Below are 19875 nucleotides of genomic sequence, written 5' to 3' on the forward strand. Positions count from 1 at the left end.
GATTAAAAGCTTCTTTAGTTTCTCACGTTCACTGACTTTCTTTAGGTTTTAGAGCCTTTAAGGGGCATTTTACGCCACAGTTATTTTGTTTAAAGCACCAAAAATACCTTAAAAAATCCTTACAAGCAAAAACTTGTTGCAGAATTACTAAAAATGACTTTCGTCAGACTGGGTTAAACAGTAAAAGGTGGAAAGTCATCTTCTCAGAACCTTGTAAACATGCGTCCTCCATGGTTCCATTTAAAGACGGTGATTTATTCTTTAGGCCAGATTAGCCCCCCGTTATGCTAGCTAGATTAGAGATCTCGCTGTGGGACACCTTGCCCCCTTACCTTCCATTTTTAATCCATCCCTCGGATCCATGCTGCCGCTTTTGTACGTTCCTTTTGGATGAGAGGCACGCTCCGTTCTAATCGTCTCTTTCCTTCAGGGGAAGACGCCGGCAGACCAAGCCGATGGAGACGCTGAGCTCGCCGCCTACCTGAGCTCATCGTCCGCGAGCCACGAAGACCTGGAGACGGCCGTGTGATCGCGAACACGCTCGCGCACTCTGTGTCGCTCTGGACTCTGCGCGCTCGACGTGGAGAGGAAAACGTTTGGATTCGACTCTTCGGGCGGAGAAGTTGGAGACGAGCCAGAGGAGATGAACTGCTTCAGCTCACAGCAGCACTGCAGAGGAGATTTTACTGGTCTACTATTTATTTGTATTTATTTATTCATATTCTATTTATTGGTTGTGCCGATTGAGTGAGTGACTGATCGTAGGACTATCAGGATGCAAGTGCAATTGGACCAGCCGTCACACGTCGTGAGTTCACCTGTTTCTCATCTTATAAGGGATTCATGCATATTTTACTCCCTGAGATTTCTGCAGTGGTTTAAAGTGTATAAAGTGTCATTTCAGCGCTCGTAGGAACAGTAAAAGTTTTTGTTTGTCCCTTAAAACTTGTGCCAAAGACATTGCACTAGCGTGATGTCACATCTCGTCCCAAATTTCAGTCATTTTCCCATCATCTGTCACATAGTCCTTCCCTAAACTTTCATTAAATATTTAACTTTCATTTATTATTAAATATGCAACGCTAGCGTTTGCAATCACGTGCTGCCCCCTAAGTCACACATCACAAAATAAAACAAACAAAATGAACATATCCTCCCCGGGTACGCTCGTCCTGAAGTGCTTGTAATGTTTTCCGCTTTCGGCTTCTGGCGAGTCCCGACTCGACGCCACTTCTTATCCTATCAGAGTCGTTGCTTTGCCGTGACTCATAAAAATGACAAAACGCTTGTCAGATGATTCAAAAATCATCTCCACAGAGCTTTCTGACTCCTTCAAGCAGCCGATTACTTCCAGGAACACTCGGTGGACTAAATGTGTCACATTTTCTACAGACAAAACCATGATTCAGAGCTACGTGTATAGATGAGTTTTTAAAAGGTTTTTTAAAATGAGGCTCTGCTCTTGCCCACTTTTAACATTTATTTTCATTTTATGTCTGCGTCACTGCATCATTTCTCCAACGTCTTGGCATGTGTTGGAGTCTGAGAGGTTCACAAAGAGACTGCGATTGAGTTATTCACATGTTTAAAAATTTTATTGTGGCAAACATGATGGAGGGACTTTATTTTCCCCACAGCAGCCACACACAAAAAATTACACAAGCTGATATTAGACGAGTGTAAATATATTTCTGCCGATAAAGCCAGACAAAAACCGAAATATCACCCGGACGTTCCAAAATTTCAAGTGTTCGTTTAACTTCACCGTCTGCAAACATTCCCAAAAAATGTCCAAAAGTGTTGTTTATTGAAAGACTTCTGATGCACAAACTTCAAATAAGCAGCACACTGTCTTTCCTCCAAATCCACGTCCTGCAAATCTCTCGGCTACGAGGGGAAAACCCCCACTCATGCTCCCATGGGTGCAACGAGAGCGGTCACCCAGTGAAATATGACCCCCTCGCTGATCTTTAGCCGATCAGTCAGTGTTTCTTAGTGGTAGAAGCTACAAGTATTTAGCTCTATTTGCACTGTCAGTAAACCAAAACAATTCAAAACATGGACACAGTTTGACATTTTCTAGTTAAAGATTCATAGAAAAAGATCAAACCTGGATGAATTGTGAAAGCTTTGAACTTTTCTCACAAACTTCTTTTAACTACAGCTTTCTCTCCGAGTACAAACAACACACAGAACAAGTGACCGAGTGGGATCATTTATGACTCCAGTCATATCTGTGTATGTGCTGCTGTGACATTTTTATAACCAATTATGACTTTATCATTTGGATTGTATAACATTTAATAGATTTTTAATTAAATATGTCTGTTTTTTAGCATTATAAGCTTTGGTTTTACTGGAAAAGTCCATTTCTAATCACTACACTGTAGAAAGGCATGTACGCTATATGGACCAAACATAAGCTGCTCAGCCATGCAGCTGAAAGACTCTGTTATATTGGGACATTACACACATAACAGAAACATTATGGCTAAAATGAACACAAATAGAGCCACAACAAAAAAATCATGAAATCATAAGTGATCCCACCTGGTTGTTTCAGTAGCTAAAATCTCTTGTAGATACCAAAAAGCAGCATTTTTTGGCTCTTTCTGGGATCCCAGAGAGTACAAAAATAACGGAATAATCACAACGTGTTTCAGCAACCATAAGCTCATCAACTGATGGAAAATTAATCACATTTGTGTCATAGAAATGCCTAAAATGTGCCGATCTCTGTCACATTTGTGGATATGTGCTTGTTTTCTTTGTCATATTTCTAATATTTTGCTTGTCTTGGTGAGATAAAGGTGATAAAGGTTTTGCTCTGGGAGCCGTTTTGTGAAATTTCTTAGCCAAAACAAAAAACAACAAAAAACCCCCCTCATATTTCAGAACAACATGGGACTCCAACTCTTTTTGTGGACAAAATTAGCGCTGAACCGTCAAACCAGTGACCGTACCAAGTGATAGGGAGAGGGGACCAGTATTAGCCCAGTATGGAAGGAATGAAACTAACCCAAGGTTCCCACCGTTTGCGTTTGAAAGCATTTTTGGACAATAGACCAGAGTCTGTTTAAAAAATGGGAGATTTAAAGTATTTTCATTGCAATGTTTCTTTCAAACTAAGATTTTAACTTTTCACAGTTCGATAGTGTGTATCTGGTACTCCTGATGTGTGTGTGCGTGCGTGTGTGTGTGTGTGTGTGTGTGTGTGTTTTCAGCATTTGTCTAAGAATAAATTCAAATCTGAGCCATATTCAATGCAATATGAATAGATTATGTCTTCTTGTTTTTGCATTTCTATGTTACTCATTTACATTACATTAATGTTTGTAACATGGTCGAGCATTTAGCACCGAGGAGTATTGAATGTGCGGTTTTACTTCAGTGCTGGTTGGGTAAATGATTCTTGTTTGGTTTGTTCTTTTCTTTTGAGCGCACATATGTCAGTGGATTGAAACGACCCTGTGAGCTCTGCTGTAACTTGCGCTGATATTTGCAGAACGAGATGCTTTCCCAATTATTTAAGGGGACATTGTAAAGAGTCGTGATCAGCCATCGTAGAAGTCTGGCTCCCAAAGTCCCAGCTTACGTTTACTGCAGTGGCTTTTCTCCCTTTCCCTCAAAATTCAAACTATTAGTCACCAACTTGTGTCCTCAGGTCTGCCCTCAGGAGGTTGGTTTGAAAGGTTTCCGGTACATCACAGATTGGCTCTGGAGTCCCTTTAGTGTCATAGAAAGCAGATATCCTAATATGGTTATCTCAGGGATGAGTAAATATGTACTGACAGGGTGTTGGTGCTTTGCAAGCACAACTATTCCTGTGCAAAGACAATCCCGCAGAGGCACCTATTTGTAAAATATATGGAAAATGTAAGAGCGGTAAAAACATTTGGAGTAGGAATACAGCTTGGGTCTATTTTCACTGCACTCTTATCAACCAATCAAATCGATCAGATCTCTCTGCCCTGTTTTACCAAGGGTTAAAACGTATGATGAGTAAAGACTCTTTTATTCCAGAGCTGTATTGTTTAAACCCTTCGAATGTTCTTAGAATTTCTTGACTGAATCCACACTTTAAACGTCCAGAGCCGATGTCTCGCTCTCTTTCTCTGCAGAGGTTTCTTGTTGTAGGATGGCTTCCACAAGCCAGATATCAAACTCGGTGGCCTTCCTCCGAATTTCAGCAGATTACGTAACGGACAAAATGTGTGTAAAATAAAAACACGAACTGATCATTTCCAGAAAGTGACTGTGCTCATGTAAGCTACGTTCGTTCTGAGCAGCGCACACACACACACACACACACACACACACACACACACACACACACACACAGGCTTATTATCACTCTTTCTATTTGGTAGAAACATGACTTTGAATTAAACTGTGTCTATCATCAGCGTTGGTTATGCATGTCCTTTATTTTCTTACCTCCCTGGGATTATGTTCTGGTAATGGCATAAAAAATGGCATTATTGATGTTTAAACTGTTCAATTGTTATAATTTTAAATGATTTATACTGAAGTTTCTTCTAAGGCTGGGCACGTGGTTTTGTTTTGTTTTGTTTTTTTGCTTTTGTATTTTATTTTTCTGCTACTGATGATGATGATGATGGGATTACTTGAAGTTTGTTGTTTTTATTTTGTTATTTGGTAAAAGAAGATGTGACGCTGTTGTCTTGGTGTCTGACCTCATTTCCTGTTTGAGCGGTTGCCGGGGAAATCCCCTCAACACCAGCTGTTACTTGTCAAAACAAGCTGCTGTTTTAAGGAAGACACATCTTTGCAAAGTCATGCTGACAAGTGCAGAAATTTGAAAACAAACAGCAGATGCAAAGTAGTTCACATGTGGCTCCTTAGTTCAAGATTACATGACAAAAACAAAAGCAGCACATATATGTAACTCGGTATGTGTTAGCAACACTGTCTCGATTATATCAGCTCAAAAAGGCTGAAATATGCTGATGTTTGCTAAATGTAAGACCGCATTGGATAAAATACTGGATCAAGTGGTGACACAAAATGTACAAATCTGACACCAAAAACTGGGGAAATAGTTTTTTAATGGAATTTATATCTAATCATGTCTAATTAATATCAAGGCCTTTCTCCAAAAGAACTCACAGCCTCATGGTGGCAGTGAATAGAAAAGTCATGGAGGTGCTTAAATCTCTGACGTAACTACTCTAATGACATGACCATAAAAGCTATAAAAAGTCTAATCTTTAATGTCAAGTGATCGTCCTCAGGGTGCACCTGGCCTCCTTATCATCGTGTCACAAAGGGCAGAATTAAATATCAGTGTTTGTGGGATGGAGACTTGTGGAAGGTGATGGGAAGTTGGAAGCAGGAATGACCTTCACCTGCTGTGTAATTTACTGGCAGGGTAAAATGGTGAATGGACTGATTCCTATATAGCGCTTTTCTACTCTCCTGGAGTACTCAAAGCACTCTGTACAACATGCCGCATTCACCCATAAACATACGCAGTATTATCTATACTTTGAGGGCTTTCTAACTATCATTCATACGCCGATGGATGCATCGGAGAGCAAGTCGGGGTTATTGGCATGCAAACTGCGGGAGCCAAGGATTGAACCACCAACCTTTCGATCAGCAGCTGACCTGCTCTTCCTCCTGAGCTACAGCCACCCCAATCTGGTTCACCAGATAAACCAGGCAGATGGTGGTTTTGAGGGTAAAACAAAATTATTAAGGAAACAAACTTGGCTGGGCCCGAGCTCTCTGAACTCTCTGGAAGGAGTGTCTATCCCCACTCGTACATCTTAAGCTCCTCCTACCGTGAAACCGTGCATGCTGTTTCATCATTTAACTCATTTCATGAAAAAGAAAAAAAAAAGAAATCCAATTACCATTTCTAGCACAGTCTCACAGAAACATCCACAACTGTCTGCTAACAACATTCTCCCCTCTGTTTTCCATCTATCTGATATCCTGCAAAACTCTACCATAAACAGTCAAACAGGAAAAGAAATCCCTGTTTGATGGTCTGCTCTTCTTTCATCTGCTTCCTCCAACCCTCTGCGTGGCTTTCACTACATCCAGGAATCTTCTCTAAGGTCTTCCTCTTTTCCTCCTACCTGGCAGCTCCACCTTCATCCACAACCTCTCCTGTGCACCATCCCAGCCTTACTTCTCTAACCTTCTATCCAACCTTATGCCTTCCTGGTGTGTTAATCCTTTCCCTCCTGGACTTTCTTGATAAAAATCTTCAGCTCTTTCATGCAGCAGAATGATAACAACTGTGCAATTTAAAGTCTTCACAGTCACAGAGAAGCCTGGAGCCTGAGCACCTGTTTGGATATTAAAAACCAGCCATGTTTAATATGATCATGAAGTATATAAGTGACACAGAATAAGAAAAAGCATAAAAGATCACATTTAAGCCAACATTAGTCTGTTTGGAGCACCAAGCAGGTACATTTAAGTGCATTATGATTATATATGAAATATTTTTATTCATCATGATTTTATTTTTGCACCTTTGTGGATACAAAAATGTCTCTGAAGCACTGTGACTGTTTCACATTCATAACCCAGATGTTCTCTGGGATTCAACAAGCAGCCACTTGAAGAAATTCTGCCCCGCCTTTCTTTACCGTTTGATATCTGAGTCATAAACTTGTTCTTATACAATATAGTGTTGTTAGCCCCTAAAGACGGCATGAACCTTCACCCATATTTCAGTTTAATAAAGAAGAAAGAAAATCCCCGATGACACATAGATGAGACATTCCACATGTAGATATCCCTGATTCACACCTGGGAACGAATGTGGAGCTTCTCTGAGCAAAAAACTGTTACTGAGTATTTTCTGAGCAGTTTAAGGTCTTCTTTTAAGAACTGAGATTGATTTGATTGATTAAACTTTAAAAACCTCCAGATTTGGTTGCATACTTTGTGAAATACTTCCTTTTTTTAATTTAACACAAATCACAATGAACATCAGTCAGAGCCAGCTCACGATCATGTAGACTTCCTCTCTTCAGTGTGAAATGCAGAAATCGATTCTTTTACTTCCCTACATCAAGAATCCATCCAAATTCCACGGATCCCAGTCGGTCACAGCGAGACAGACATGCCCACAGTGAGCACAGAGTTACCCACTGACCCAACGCAGATTTCTTTGTCTTCCTTGTGTTGTTTTAATTGCTTTTATGGGCCTAAGATCACCTAAACATGATTTGGTAACTGAAAGGAAAGTTAGATGATTATGAAGAATCCTGCAGACACTTCAAACTGTCCAAGTCTTAAGCGATTACTAATTTTTCAGGCTTTATTTATCTCAAGTGGGATTGTTTTTTTTCTTCATATGGTGTACAATCACCACACCCCACTTCCTTTGTCCTCTACTTGTCAGCTTTCATACTTTGTAAAGGGCACACTGCATGCCATGCTGAGATATGCCAAGTTATCAGATACAACTTACCAATGTTTGTTTGGTAAGGTGTCTGTTATCTGCCTGAACTGGTGCTGTTTTTTTTTTAGCCTGAATGACTAAGTGTTATTTGGTTTTACAAAAGGAAATTCTTCTGAACTCAGTGAGGCACGTAAAGTCCACAAAAAATGAAAATGAAAGAAGCCCTCTGTGCGCAAAGAAAAACTTTAAAGATGGTCTCCTGGAGAGCTCAGCAGCACTTTGAAAAAATGAGAAGCGCATCTGGGTCCTTGGAAACAAAAAAACAGAAAGTACTGTTGGGACACCTGCTGTCTAAACAGAGGCGTGTGACACACAGAAACCCCAGTGGAAACAAGCGTGAAATTCTTTGCTCCTTATAAATAAAACCATGGTTTCTTGGCAACGTTATACTCAAGCTCTCCTTGCAGTGACATGCAGGAGCTTTTTCCTGCCTTACCTGCTGATTGTGGAGCTTGATGATTGTCTGATAAGGCCATGCCTACGGAGCTCCTGGAATGTGGACACGACTACTTTTAGTCTGAGCTTTCATTTCTGCTCAGATCAATGTTTCTATGCACAGTGGTGTCACTCTCACCTTTATGATGCAGCAGTTAAGCAAGCATGAAGGCAGATTTAGAGGTTAGCAGGGTAACCTGTTGCTGTAATAACAGGATGGTTTTTTTTTTAAATGTCAGCAAGAACAAGAAAACTTCCAGTTTATGATTCCAACCATTGGATAGACAATTATGGATGCTTGTTTCTTCCACTAATTGTACATCAAATTTCAGGTTAAATATCTCAAAATTTTAACTCAGTATTTCAAAATTGAGGTTACGATTGAGGTTAGTGTTCCTCTGAGACTAACTTGAAGTGCTGGAAAAATAAACTTGAAATTTTGTGCTATGTGCATGTGAAGTTTATGGGAATTTAAAGCAGTTCAACTTTTGTTCTTCTTTTTCTGCCTAATTAAAAGGTGTAATACTAGCAAGGACTCTGTACACTGGGGACCATGGATCCAGGCCCAGGGGGGAATTGTATCTGCAGAAATAAAGTTAAGGCCTCCCTTGGCCTGTGTTTGTTTGACTATTTTTATTTTTAATCGTTAATATAAGCTTCGTAAAATCTTCCCCTGATAAAGACCCTCCATATTATAACACCTACTGAAACCATCTAGTCAGCATTCGTCCATTTTTATTTTTTTATTTTTTATAAACTAATTAAAACTAAACTTTCTTTCTATCAGAAACTAAACTGCAAGCTCTGGAAACGGACTGAAATCAACTCAACTAAAAACAAAAACTTGGAATTACCCAAGATTCAATTTTGGGTTTTTTTGGAAAAACAACAGCAAGTTTAGATGGAATGATTAAGCGATTAATCACGGAGGATAGCTGTAGTTGTGAAATGCACACTGACATTATCAAAAGATGAAAGTGATGCAAGTGTACAAACAGAGCATGCGTAGAGAATTAGGGGGTTTATTTTGTCGTGCATTAAATACGTTTTTTGTTCATTAAATGTACAATAACAGAAAAATGTGCAGATGATCTGTCAAAAAGAAAGTGCTCAGGAATGTGATCAACCACTTTTATCCAGAAATCTAGAAGCTGCGCTTTGCAGTTTCTGGCAAAGTAATTTATAGATACGGACATGAAAAACATTTTCAAGAAAAAATTGGCCGAGAGGACAGCAGAATGTGCAACAAATACAAGATAACACAGGCAGCGTCGAACACAGGGTTGCTGAGTCATAATACCTGCGAAGCACGTCATCTTATTTATTCCATATAATTGATCACCTTTGATAAACTGTGCTGACTACTGCCTGTTTGCGGAAATCACCGTTTTCTGACATTTACAGACCACATCTGTCTGTGCGAGAGAAAATCAGGTAAGAATATACTCTTACCACATGCATTTAAAAATGTTTATTTGTGTATTTTTTTTAATGTAATTACTTGTAATCGAAATTACCCCACCACGCTGGAAAATAAATTAATTCCCCCTCCAAAACAGGTCTTACGAGATACGGAATCCCAAGAAAAGTTTGTTCGGGTCGTCTCGTCTTAGCGTTTTCAGCGCGCTATGCTACGTCATAGCACGTCAGCACGTGACAAAGTTGCTTAAAAAGACAGCGACCGGCACGTAGTTCACTCAGTGACCATACGAGTTGGTGTGTGAAGTGTTTTTCCTTCGTTTAGCGTCTGTTTGACCGCTTGGACCGTAAGTATATCTGTCTTTGTGTATTCTAGGACTACTTGAAGTGTTTAAAAGTGCTTCCGTGTAGCTGACAGGTCGTTTTAACTCACATAAAGTACACATTAAGTTTAACTTTCTAACTCTTCTTCTTTTATCGTGTTGTTAAACTCAGGGGCAGTCTCGGTTGGGTTGCTGTTTTTAACATTTACAGCCACTTCAGCTCAGTTTATCAAAAACAATGGCGACTCGAGTTTACAGCTACTTTTACACAACTTCACCGGCTAAAGTTTCAAAGTCGAAAGAGTACAATAAAGTTTTTCTTTCATGGCTAACGTGGAGTAGCTAGCTAGGTCGTCTTTACACGGATTTATGACGGCTTTAACCCAAAGAAACACGTCGCATCACGGTTAGTTGTGGCTTCAGGAGTTCCCGGTGTATTTCATTGAGTTTGGTGAAACTACCAGCTGTTTGCCGAGACATGCCTCGACAAAGTCCTGAAGTCAAGAGGAGGAGCCACAACAACAACACTTTAACATTAAGCTGACTTTAATTACAGGAATATTACAGATGTGCACAGTTTGGACGTGAGGATTTAACAGGTACCAGTTAGACTACAGTTAAACACGTAAGGGTGATTTATCCAATAAAGTGTGTCAGTGTTCTCATTTTAAATTTTAAACCTTTTTTATTGTATATTTTTGTAATCAGATGTATTTTTTTAATGTTTAAGTAAAGCTAAAAACTAAACTATGAGTTAAAGGCGTTTTTAGCAACTAAAGTAGAAATACTTTTTTTTTTTTTTTTTTTTTTTTTTAGGTCAGGGTTCAGTTTGGTCAGATTGCTCAGGACAAGTTGCCGGATGACGCTTTGGCGTGTATTATTTATTTATTTCAGAGTGCGGATGACGACTGAGTCACCTGTCTTCACAAAGTGAAACAAGGTGTTTGTCTATTTTAAATTGTAATATCTAATCTAAACTTCTTAAAACCTTCCCCTGACAAAGACCCTTCATGTTATAATACTTACTGAAACAGTCGAGTCAGAATTCGTCTATTTAAATATATTTTCTAAACTAACAAAAACGAAACTGAAACGAAACTTTTCTTATCAAAAACTAAACTTGAAGCTCTGGAGACTGACTCAAATCAGCTAAGCTAAAACCAAAAACTGGAAATAGGCGAGATTAAAACCTTTTAGACTAAACTACAGCAACTTTAATTGGAGAGATTGATCACTGAGGATGTAAATTTGATCACATCTGACATTTTAAAATATGAAATTGATCCAAGTGAACAAAGAAAGTATGATTAAAGGATTCGGGGTTTATTTTAGTCGAACACAAAATATATTTTTGTTCACTAAATGGATGAAAGTAACAGGAAAATGAACAGATTTCAGTTTAATCTGTGTTACACAGTCATTACCTTAAATATTAAAGACACTTCATGTGCCAGAAACACTGAGCGGACTTATTAATTATACAGCCGGCAGGTTGTGCAAAATAATATGAACAAGCAGAGTCATGCATTTGTCACAAATAACATGATATATGCTTAAAGGAAGAATTTTCCTTGCTCAAAATGGGATGTGATTTCTCAGGAAAGCATCATTGTCTTGCTAATACTCGAGACAATAAGTCTTTGTTGCCTCACTTAAAGGAGGACCCGAGCTTGAAGGATTGACCGCCCACAGGGGGGAGTGGGGAATTTTATTTATTTTTTTAATATATTTATATTTGATACATTTTATTATATAATACATTTTTCCTTTCAGTTACAATTCCACTGACTGTTGAAGCGATATAATACCTCATTGGCAATGTTGTAATCTCTCTAAAAAGCCGAATTCTCTATGCTCTCGGTCTCAGTTTGACTCTTTTTCTTTTTTCGTAACAGTAAGCCAAGATGACAAACGGACACATCGAAATCTACGACCCCTTTGCCCACCCTGATGGCCGCTCCACTGGTACATACCACGACCCCGAGTCTACCCCAGTCGTGGCGAACATGGAGGACACAGTGGAGTTCAGAGTCCTAATGGCCTACGCGACGAGGAGACGACCAAACACACAGAGGAGCCCGGTCAGGGAAAGCGGTGGGGATGACGCAGATGGACATGTCAAAACTCCACTAAAGACACCAACACAGACTGAGAACAAGCTCACAGAAAAGAAAATCAGAAAGAAGGGGAGGAGATTGAAACGCATGTTGAGCATTTTCAGCTGCACCAGGCCTCAGACGAAGAATGACGAAGACGAGGAGGAGCAGCAGCAGCAGCAGAAACCGATGGAGCCTGGTGATGAAGTCGCATTCAGATGTTTCCATGCTACAGGTGAGGAGAATAAAGATGTAGCCTTAGATAACACGACAATTAGCCTCGCTGATTAATGTGCACCATAGTTTTGTTTATAAAATGTTAGTTCACTATCATAAAATGCAAATAAAATTCACGGTGAAACTGATGCCTGAAATACACTAGAAGACTGACATCTGGAACCGTCTCACCGATAAAGACTCCAGGTTACACGTTTTAGTCTTAAATCAGCAGAGAGGGAAAAACCCGAGGTAATCTTAAACATGTTGGATTTTTATTGAAACAGTAAGGTAGGAAAAGTACCAGCTCCGACTGGAACTTAATCATTGACAACTTTATCAACACTGTCATGATTTTTATTGTAGGGAGGGGCATTGACATTGGTGTAAGATTCACAGGAAAAATCTGACAACGTTATAAGTTTTTATGGAAACTGGAAGAAAGTTTTTGTGCTGTAGAAGCGCTGTAGAGGCGGGTAAAATGAAGAAGATTCTCTTGTTTTGTTTAAAAATGGGTGAAAGTCAATACCAGGTTCAAGGTGTCACACTAAGAGTCCTAAATTCTCAAAAAGTGTTCTTTTATAAGTGCGAGAGGACAAAAACACCAGCAAATATTTACTTGTTGCAGAATTTTGTCTTAAAAAATGTCTCTGAGTCGACTGTCAACAGCATGCCATAAAAATATTACAAAGGTAATTTTGTGGACCTCAGCCCTTTTTATTTCTTTTTAGTGCGACGGGTGAACATCGTGCTGGTTTCACACTTAAACTGGTTTGAGTCCAGTTTGAATTCTGCAAAGTCAGCTGACCTGAAAACAGGTTTTAGTTTCTCATAAATGCTCATCATTACAGATAAGACCAACTCGAGGTTCTCCAAATGTAAAAGCATGGACGGCCAGAAAGTGAAACTATGCTGAAACAAAGTGCTGCTTGATGCTTTAATGCTCTCCTTTACTTCAGTTCAACTTGCTTTTTTTGTTTTTGGTAGACAGATTTTTCTGCCGGAGCCAAAAAGTTAGACAAAGCTTATGAAATAATTTTAACATGTTTTTGTTAGTCAGGTTTTCTTGTGCCAAAGCAATGAACAAAATCAGTTTATGAATTGGACATTTTAACCTCAGTAAATGTGCTTGTATATTCCACCCAGTTAAATAAGGTCAGTCAACTATTTGAGTCATCGCAGTTCCCTAAAAGGTTTTGAACTTCTTTGTAAAGTCACCGGGATATGCCAGGAAACTTTTGAGGACCACTGGGCTGAATCACTCACTTAACCATAAGACTTGTTGGTTTCTTGCGTTTTTCCTGTTTCACAACTCTCGGCCAGCGTATATTTTACCCGGCCGATCAGCCACCGCCTGCTGTGATGCCGTCCTTTTAGGGTCTGATTTAACGTGTTTGTTCCGTTTTTCCAGATGAGCCTGAAAAGAAGGACGAGGAGGAGGACGAGAAGGCGAGAGAGGTAGCGAGCAGACTGATGGAGCTTGCTGATGAAATCCAATTAATTCCTCCAGAAATAGAGACGGATTGCCCAGACGGTGAGTTTCTTCTTTTAGGCTTCTTTTGTATCTGTTAAAACGAGCGACACAGACGACACACAATTTGAGGCTGTCTGTTAGAGAGCCAGTAGAAACATGGTATGCAGCTTTAGGAGAAGGAAGTTAAATTCTTCTGTGAACTCTGTCAAGACGGACAGCGCTAACCCAGCAGGTTCTCTGGTAACAGAACAAACAGCAGTTCCTGGAGGAAACAAAGCAAGCACAGGGGGAACATGCAGAACAAAACAAAAGGGCCCCGTCTGGGTTCAGATGGCTGGCTACTGGGTCACTTTATGCATCTAGGGCAGATCAGATGTTCCCTAAATAATGCATGTGTAATGTTTGCACATCACATTGTAGTTTGCTCAGTTTAGCTGAAGTTAAGTCAATATTTGGGTAATTGGAAGACTTAAAGATAGTTGGCGTTTTAATAAGGCGTCCATTTCCACCTTAATTTGGTTGAAAAGTCAAATCTGAAGAGCGTTTTCTAGCTTGTAGAAACTGATTTTGATAGTTTACCCACTGAGAACAATTGGTTCTAAATGAATGCTGTAGTAGTTTAGTTTAAGATCCCCAACAGCAGCAGATTCTCCAGGTTCAGTAAAAAAAAAATGTGCCCACCAGTAATACCCCTTCACGTTTTCATAGCCAAGACTCCACCAAACAAAGGGCTAGTTTTACACGACAGCCATTTATAGCAGGGATTAGCCCTGATGAGCGACTGCAATGTTCTGGGTCTGAATCTGCTCATCATCTGAGGAGATGCAGCTGTGTCGAGGAGTAAGATTGTCCTTTCACTTTGAACCAAGTTCTTAGAGCTCTTTTCAGTGACAGCTCCTTACGCTTTTTAACCAAGATTCAGCGTTGTTTACACGCCCCACACGTTTTTTTTCTGCCTTTGTAATCATTGCTGCTGATAATCGGGTCTTCTGTTCCTTTTTAGATGACGTGGAGACCATAATTGGTCTGCTGCTGAGAGAAACTGGAGACAAATATGATGGCGAGGTACAAAAACAACTTTGATCTAATGTGAAAAACAACAGAATGTCTTTCTTTAGGAAGTAGTTTATCACCAGTTTGTGTCATGTGATCACGCTTCTGCTGAGTGGTTTTGGTTTTTGACGCATGCTCACGTTTAGGTCACAGATATTTTCATTATTTGTGAACATATAATTAAAAAAATTATATGTTCACATTCCTCCAAATCAGAAATTTCATTATTACTTTGTTGTTGTTAGTGGGGGTTTTTTCATTTAGTGACTGAACTTTATTTGTTTTTGTTCTTTTTTGTTTTGTCTGTATTTGTGCCTTGTCAGGTGCTGAAAGATGCCAACATAGCAGCAGAGCTCTTCTGGAATTACGATTTCTTTAGGAAGTTAATAAACACCTTCCTGATACGAGTGGGCCTCAGGACCCCCTCGCCCAACTCTCCAGGGCCGCAGGCGTCACAAAAAACCCAGATGGCTGTGATGTGTGAGGTGAGTGCGGCTTAAGCTATCAGTGAAACTATGAATCTAAATGAGACTAACGCTGGAGGAGTTACCAGAGTAGGAAACTAAGGGGCCATTATGCTTTCCATGTTGCTGGTGTGACGAGGCGGCTGGACACGCACGTCTTGATTTGGCCGCCGCAGCTGGGTTAAAGACCCAAGTGTATGATCCCATCAGTTTTTACTGCCATTTTTATTGACATTGCAGTACAGAGGCTCAGGTATGCAGATATACAGAGGGAGATGTTGGAACTGTTCTATGACTTCTCCTATATCAACGCTTACGTGGAGAGGTTTGTCTCCACAGCAGCTTCCTGTGCCTTAACGGCGGGCATAAATAAGAGTGGCTGTGAGCTGCAGGAGCTGTGGTCAGGTAGCACAAATTGCTGTAGTTTCAATAACAATCACACATCGTTTATCGGTATCCTTGACTACGAACAAGTGATATAAGCCCTGAAAAATTAAGAGGTCAGTCCCTAGTTAGCAGCAAGTAAACCTAGGAGCAAGAAGACTATTCACTTATAAATCAGATTCGCTCCAGGATAAAAACAGTTTATATAAAAAAAAAACAAACTTGAAATGAGTCACAGTGTATATTCGGGCAGGTGTGGCAGTGTGAGGGACACCTGTTTGCTTAGTTTTGGGAGTCATCTGCAGGTCTGCTGACTCATTTTCACATGACTGTCTTGGCTAACCTCTGAAGACATCTGTTTTTCTTGTTTCAGGTCACCACGCGTCTGTCAGCTGTGGAAACGTTGCCCATAAACCGCCTGCTGAACCACGGAGCTCGATACATGCAGGATTACTTTTCAACCTGGGTGCAGGAGCAAGGAGGATATGTACGTTTAAAACAAAAGCCTTCTTAATTAAACCATTAGCTTGACCTGTTCAAGTTTTGAAAACACTCAAGTATCTGCTCATTTTGCAGGATGCAGCGTTTGATGAGACTGAGGAAGTCGACTGAGCAGAAGGGACGTGGTTTACAAGCTCCACAGCTCCCCCTGTTGGCCAAAACCTGCACTAACTGTGGCTTCAGGAGCTGCTAACATTAACAATGAACTCTAACAGCACAACAGGACATCTTCGAACTGTACAGAGAATAAAAATGAGTTTACAGACTGCAAAACATCAGAGCCACTTTCTCACAGATCATGTAATAGTTTTTATATTTAAGTTTCAGCAAGATTTAAATAAGAAATTTCATGTTTGTTTTTTGCATGTCTTCAATTGTTTTTGTATAAATGCATTACATGTTTTGCAAACTTATGCACTGATTTTTCTTTTGTGATCTGATGGACCAGCGCATTGAATTTAAAAAAAAAAAAAAAAAAAAAAAAAAAGGAAAAAGTTGAATAATGAAGCACTTGTACTTCTCCCTTTAAAAAAACAAAACAAAAAAGCCCCAAAACAAGTAGAACAGCAGTGACAAAGCATTCATGTGTTTCTAATGTTGTTTACTATTGTTTGTAATATTTGCACACACAAAAAGAACTCAGGAGGAGACACGCATCCCTGTGGCGTTTTTGTATGGAAGTAAATATCTGTTAAACATGTGAAGAAAGGCCCCTGCTTATCCTGCGTGGAAAAAGTATGTATCTGTGTCCTGTAACAGATTTTCAGTATGTAAAGTGAATATGACTATGGAGAAAGGAAAAAAAAAAAAAGCTCAGGTTAATTAAAATCAGTCTTTGTTTGTATTAAGTGCTTCCTGGTCACTTTAATGTGCATATTTATAATTCACCAAAAACGAAATGACCATAAATTTAAATAAGCCTTATATTAATATTCATGTCAAAAGCCATGACCTCACCAGCTCCCCAACACATGTAAATAAAAAGCCGAGTCTGTGGTCAAGGGACTGTTACTCATGTTTAGATGATGTCCCACATTTTAATTGGTATGGGAGTTCGTTTATGCCACTTGAGGAAAATAAAAAGGCATATCAAGATTTCTACTTCTCATTATGTCAAAATTACGAGATAAGGAACTTGAAAAAGGCTTGTGGACAGTCGAAACAAGCTTCCATAAATTGGACGCTTTACTAAAGTCTGGCTTTTGCTCACTGGATGTGAAGGAACAAAAAATTCCAAACTACTACAAAGAAATTCAGTTAAAACAACAACAAACACTGAGAAACTACTTGTAGGTGGGTAAAAGGGCATCCTGAAAGATATTTTGTTTACTAGAAATTTTTTTAGTCTAAAAGTCAAAGATTAGAACACTAAATATCAGTTGGAATAAACATGAAAGATTTTTACACGAGATATGAGGACAAACTTCAGCTTTCTTTTAGTTTTAATAAATCTTAGCAAAAAATTTGCTAAAGAAAGAAAACGTTTGCAGTTCAAGAGTTACATGCACGGGTTGTGTGATTATTTTTTAAAGCTAGAATACATGAAAATGTTATGTTTGTTGAGATTCAGCCACTCAGTGTGTAGTAAAGAAGTCCAGGACATGTTTTATGTTTTTTATGTGATAAGTTAAACAAAAAACAAAATCCAGATGTCTGGCCTTTGATCTGACCCTATCTTACCAATGTCCCCCTGCCAATAAACATTAATTTCTCCTTTACCTGCGGACACCTGATCTTTGTTCGCTGAGTGGAATGGCACCATCCTGTGGTCAAAAGAGGGACTACGGAGTGATGCAGCAGCAGTTTGACACACATCATATTGATTTGTTTATATTTCCCCGGACTTGCAGACATATTTGGTTTGCATTGTGGAGAAAGTTATCTGACAGAGGAGGCAACAGGCAGTTCAAAAACAGGTTTTATCAGGTACGAATTAAAGGGCCAACCGGAGAAACTGGATAAGTTGTTTAGGTCTTGCTTGGTAGGGAGATGTGTGATGATAATGAGAAAGAAAGCTTAAATTTGCATGTCTGTAAACGAAGTGTGGGACGCAGTCCTTCCTGGAGCGCCAGTGTTTCATGTCTCCCAGTGAAATGAGATCCAACCCGTTCTCCAGCACACCTCCGACCGCCTCAACCTGCTCTCCGACTGCGAGCACGTTATCGACGGTGTCATCGTCACACATAACAAGACCTCACCTGTGCGACTGTGGCGAATACACTTCCACGCAGCGGCGGACTATGAAAAGTGTGCGTAATGATTAAACACCACGCTCGGAAATACGCCCCCCCGCGCTCATCGGTCACAGATGACTGTCCGCTGGCCCTGCAGGCTGTCCATATCAGCAAACACCACGACACTCTGAACGAAGGAACGTGGCCGCAGACGGGCGCCAAGATGCGGATCTCCAAGGCCAACAAGGGCGCGGCGGTGGTGAGGGCTGTCCGGCGGCAGGCGTCTCCTCAGCCGTCCAGTCTGGAGAGGATGTGGAGCGACAAAAAGCTGTCGAGCTGTGGACCTGAGGGGAGAGACGGGGCAGGAGCTTCTGGGAACGGGATGGAGGGACACGAAGGGGGGCCACCCCGTGGGAGGAAGAAGACATCCAAACCACATGTGAAGACCATTTTCTCCCCCGAAGACAAGGACACCAGGGTGAAGGAGGAGACCGGAGAGGGACACGCCTTCGAACCCGGAGGGGAGAGCAACTGGTGTGATTTGTGCTGCAAGTACATCTTCGAGAATGGTCTCACCTGTGCAGGTGAGGGTGCATGTGATTAAGTCAGGGGTGTGGGGGAGGTGGTAAAAGCCCACAAGATAAGAGTCTAAATAGAAGGTGGAGGAATCCCAGAAGATATGGAGATTTTAACCTAAGCGGCTTGAAGCATTTAATGCAAAAGATCTCCCAAATATCCAGTGTTTTCCTTTGCTGAGCTTCACACATACTCCACCACAAGTCTATGATCCATCTACATATGCTTTGGGAAATACTGTCTGTTATTTTGCTGACCAAAGAGGTAAAACAATTGCAACAGTCCTATATGATATTTATGTGGATAAATAAAAAAAACATGCAGCTTTTCAGCACTATAGGCAGAATTTTGCCGTTTTGGGGTTGGGTTATTTTTTGGCTTGCGTTTTGTTTTTTTTTTGTTTTTTTTAGAGTCAACAATGAACCAGTTGTTCATCAGGTCTTTTAGGGAAGTTTAAATCATTTGAATGAACAGGTACACTCTATCAGTGACATCAGCATTTTCAGGTAGCGCCATCTGATATGTAGTAATCGCTCCTTGTTTCTGTGCTGGTGATGACTTAAATAGGCAGGGCTACGAAAGAAGTCCAGCGCTGGAATGCATGTTGGTATCCAGAAGGACCGGTTCAGGTGTAAATGAAAACTGGGTGACTCCTCAAGGGCAAACTCTGGACCTCCCTGTGTGTCCACTTCTGTCGAGCAAACTATAGAAATAGGAACCTTAGAAACAATTTCTTCTTCCCTAACGTGTAGAGCTTCAAACATGGTTGCAGTAGTATTTGTTTTTTCGATGGAAATTAGATGAAAGTTTTGAATATTTGAATATCTGCTTCGAATACATTAACCCTTTGTACTGCATAACTACATAATCGTCCTTGTAGAAATTCCTAACTTATTTTATAAGATGATAAAACGTGGCATGACTCAGATTTTCTGTCAGATCTTCAGTTTCTGTTTCAACCTCAGTTATGTTGTGGAATTCAAACAATGCTCAGTTGTTATGAAGGAATAAGGTATGACAAGAAAATCTCCCCTACATTATAACACTACCAACAGCTCGAACTAAAAGGCAGGATCCATGCTTTCATGTTGTTTACAGCAAATCCTGACTATAACATCTGAATGCCGCAACAGAATTCAGGCCCATCAGAAGGATTTTTCCACTCTGATGTTGTGCAATTTTATGAGCCTGTGTTAGTTGTAGCTTCAGTTTCCTGTTCTTAAGTGGCAGAAGTGGCACCCTGTGTGGTCTTCTGCTGCTGTAGCTCATCTGCTTCAAAGTTTCAGATGCTCTTCTGCATTCCTTGGTTGTGA

At 40.2% G+C, this 19875-nt stretch overlaps 2 protein-coding genes across 4 annotated transcripts in view; both read left to right on the top strand.

The window, feature by feature from the left end:
* Positions 1-4683, top strand: part of dgki (diacylglycerol kinase, iota) — a 99532-nt gene extending 94849 nt beyond the window's left edge. For all 3 annotated transcript variants that reach the window (XM_063500498.1, XM_063500500.1, XM_063500499.1), the window contains one exon: positions 431-4683. In XM_063500498.1, coding sequence (XP_063356568.1) covers positions 431-529 — 99 coding nt within the window. In that variant the 3' untranslated portion in view covers positions 530-4683. The remainder of the gene's footprint in view (positions 1-430) is intronic.
* Positions 4684-9550: 4867 nt separating this feature from the next.
* LOC134647157 (apoptosis facilitator Bcl-2-like protein 14) lies at positions 9551-16659 on the top strand. The gene is made up of 7 exons (XM_063501376.1): positions 9551-9648; positions 11520-11955; positions 13348-13470; positions 14414-14475; positions 14787-14948; positions 15685-15798; positions 15888-16659. Exons 2-7 carry the CDS (start codon positions 11529-11531, stop codon positions 15921-15923), a joined length of 924 nt encoding a protein of 307 aa, XP_063357446.1. The 5' UTR covers positions 9551-9648; positions 11520-11528; the 3' UTR covers positions 15924-16659.
* Positions 16660-19875: the final 3216 nt, after the last annotated feature.

Source organism: Pelmatolapia mariae, linkage group LG17, assembly GCF_036321145.2.
Source record: "Pelmatolapia mariae isolate MD_Pm_ZW linkage group LG17, Pm_UMD_F_2, whole genome shotgun sequence".
Taxonomy (NCBI): domain Eukaryota; kingdom Metazoa; phylum Chordata; class Actinopteri; order Cichliformes; family Cichlidae; genus Pelmatolapia; species Pelmatolapia mariae.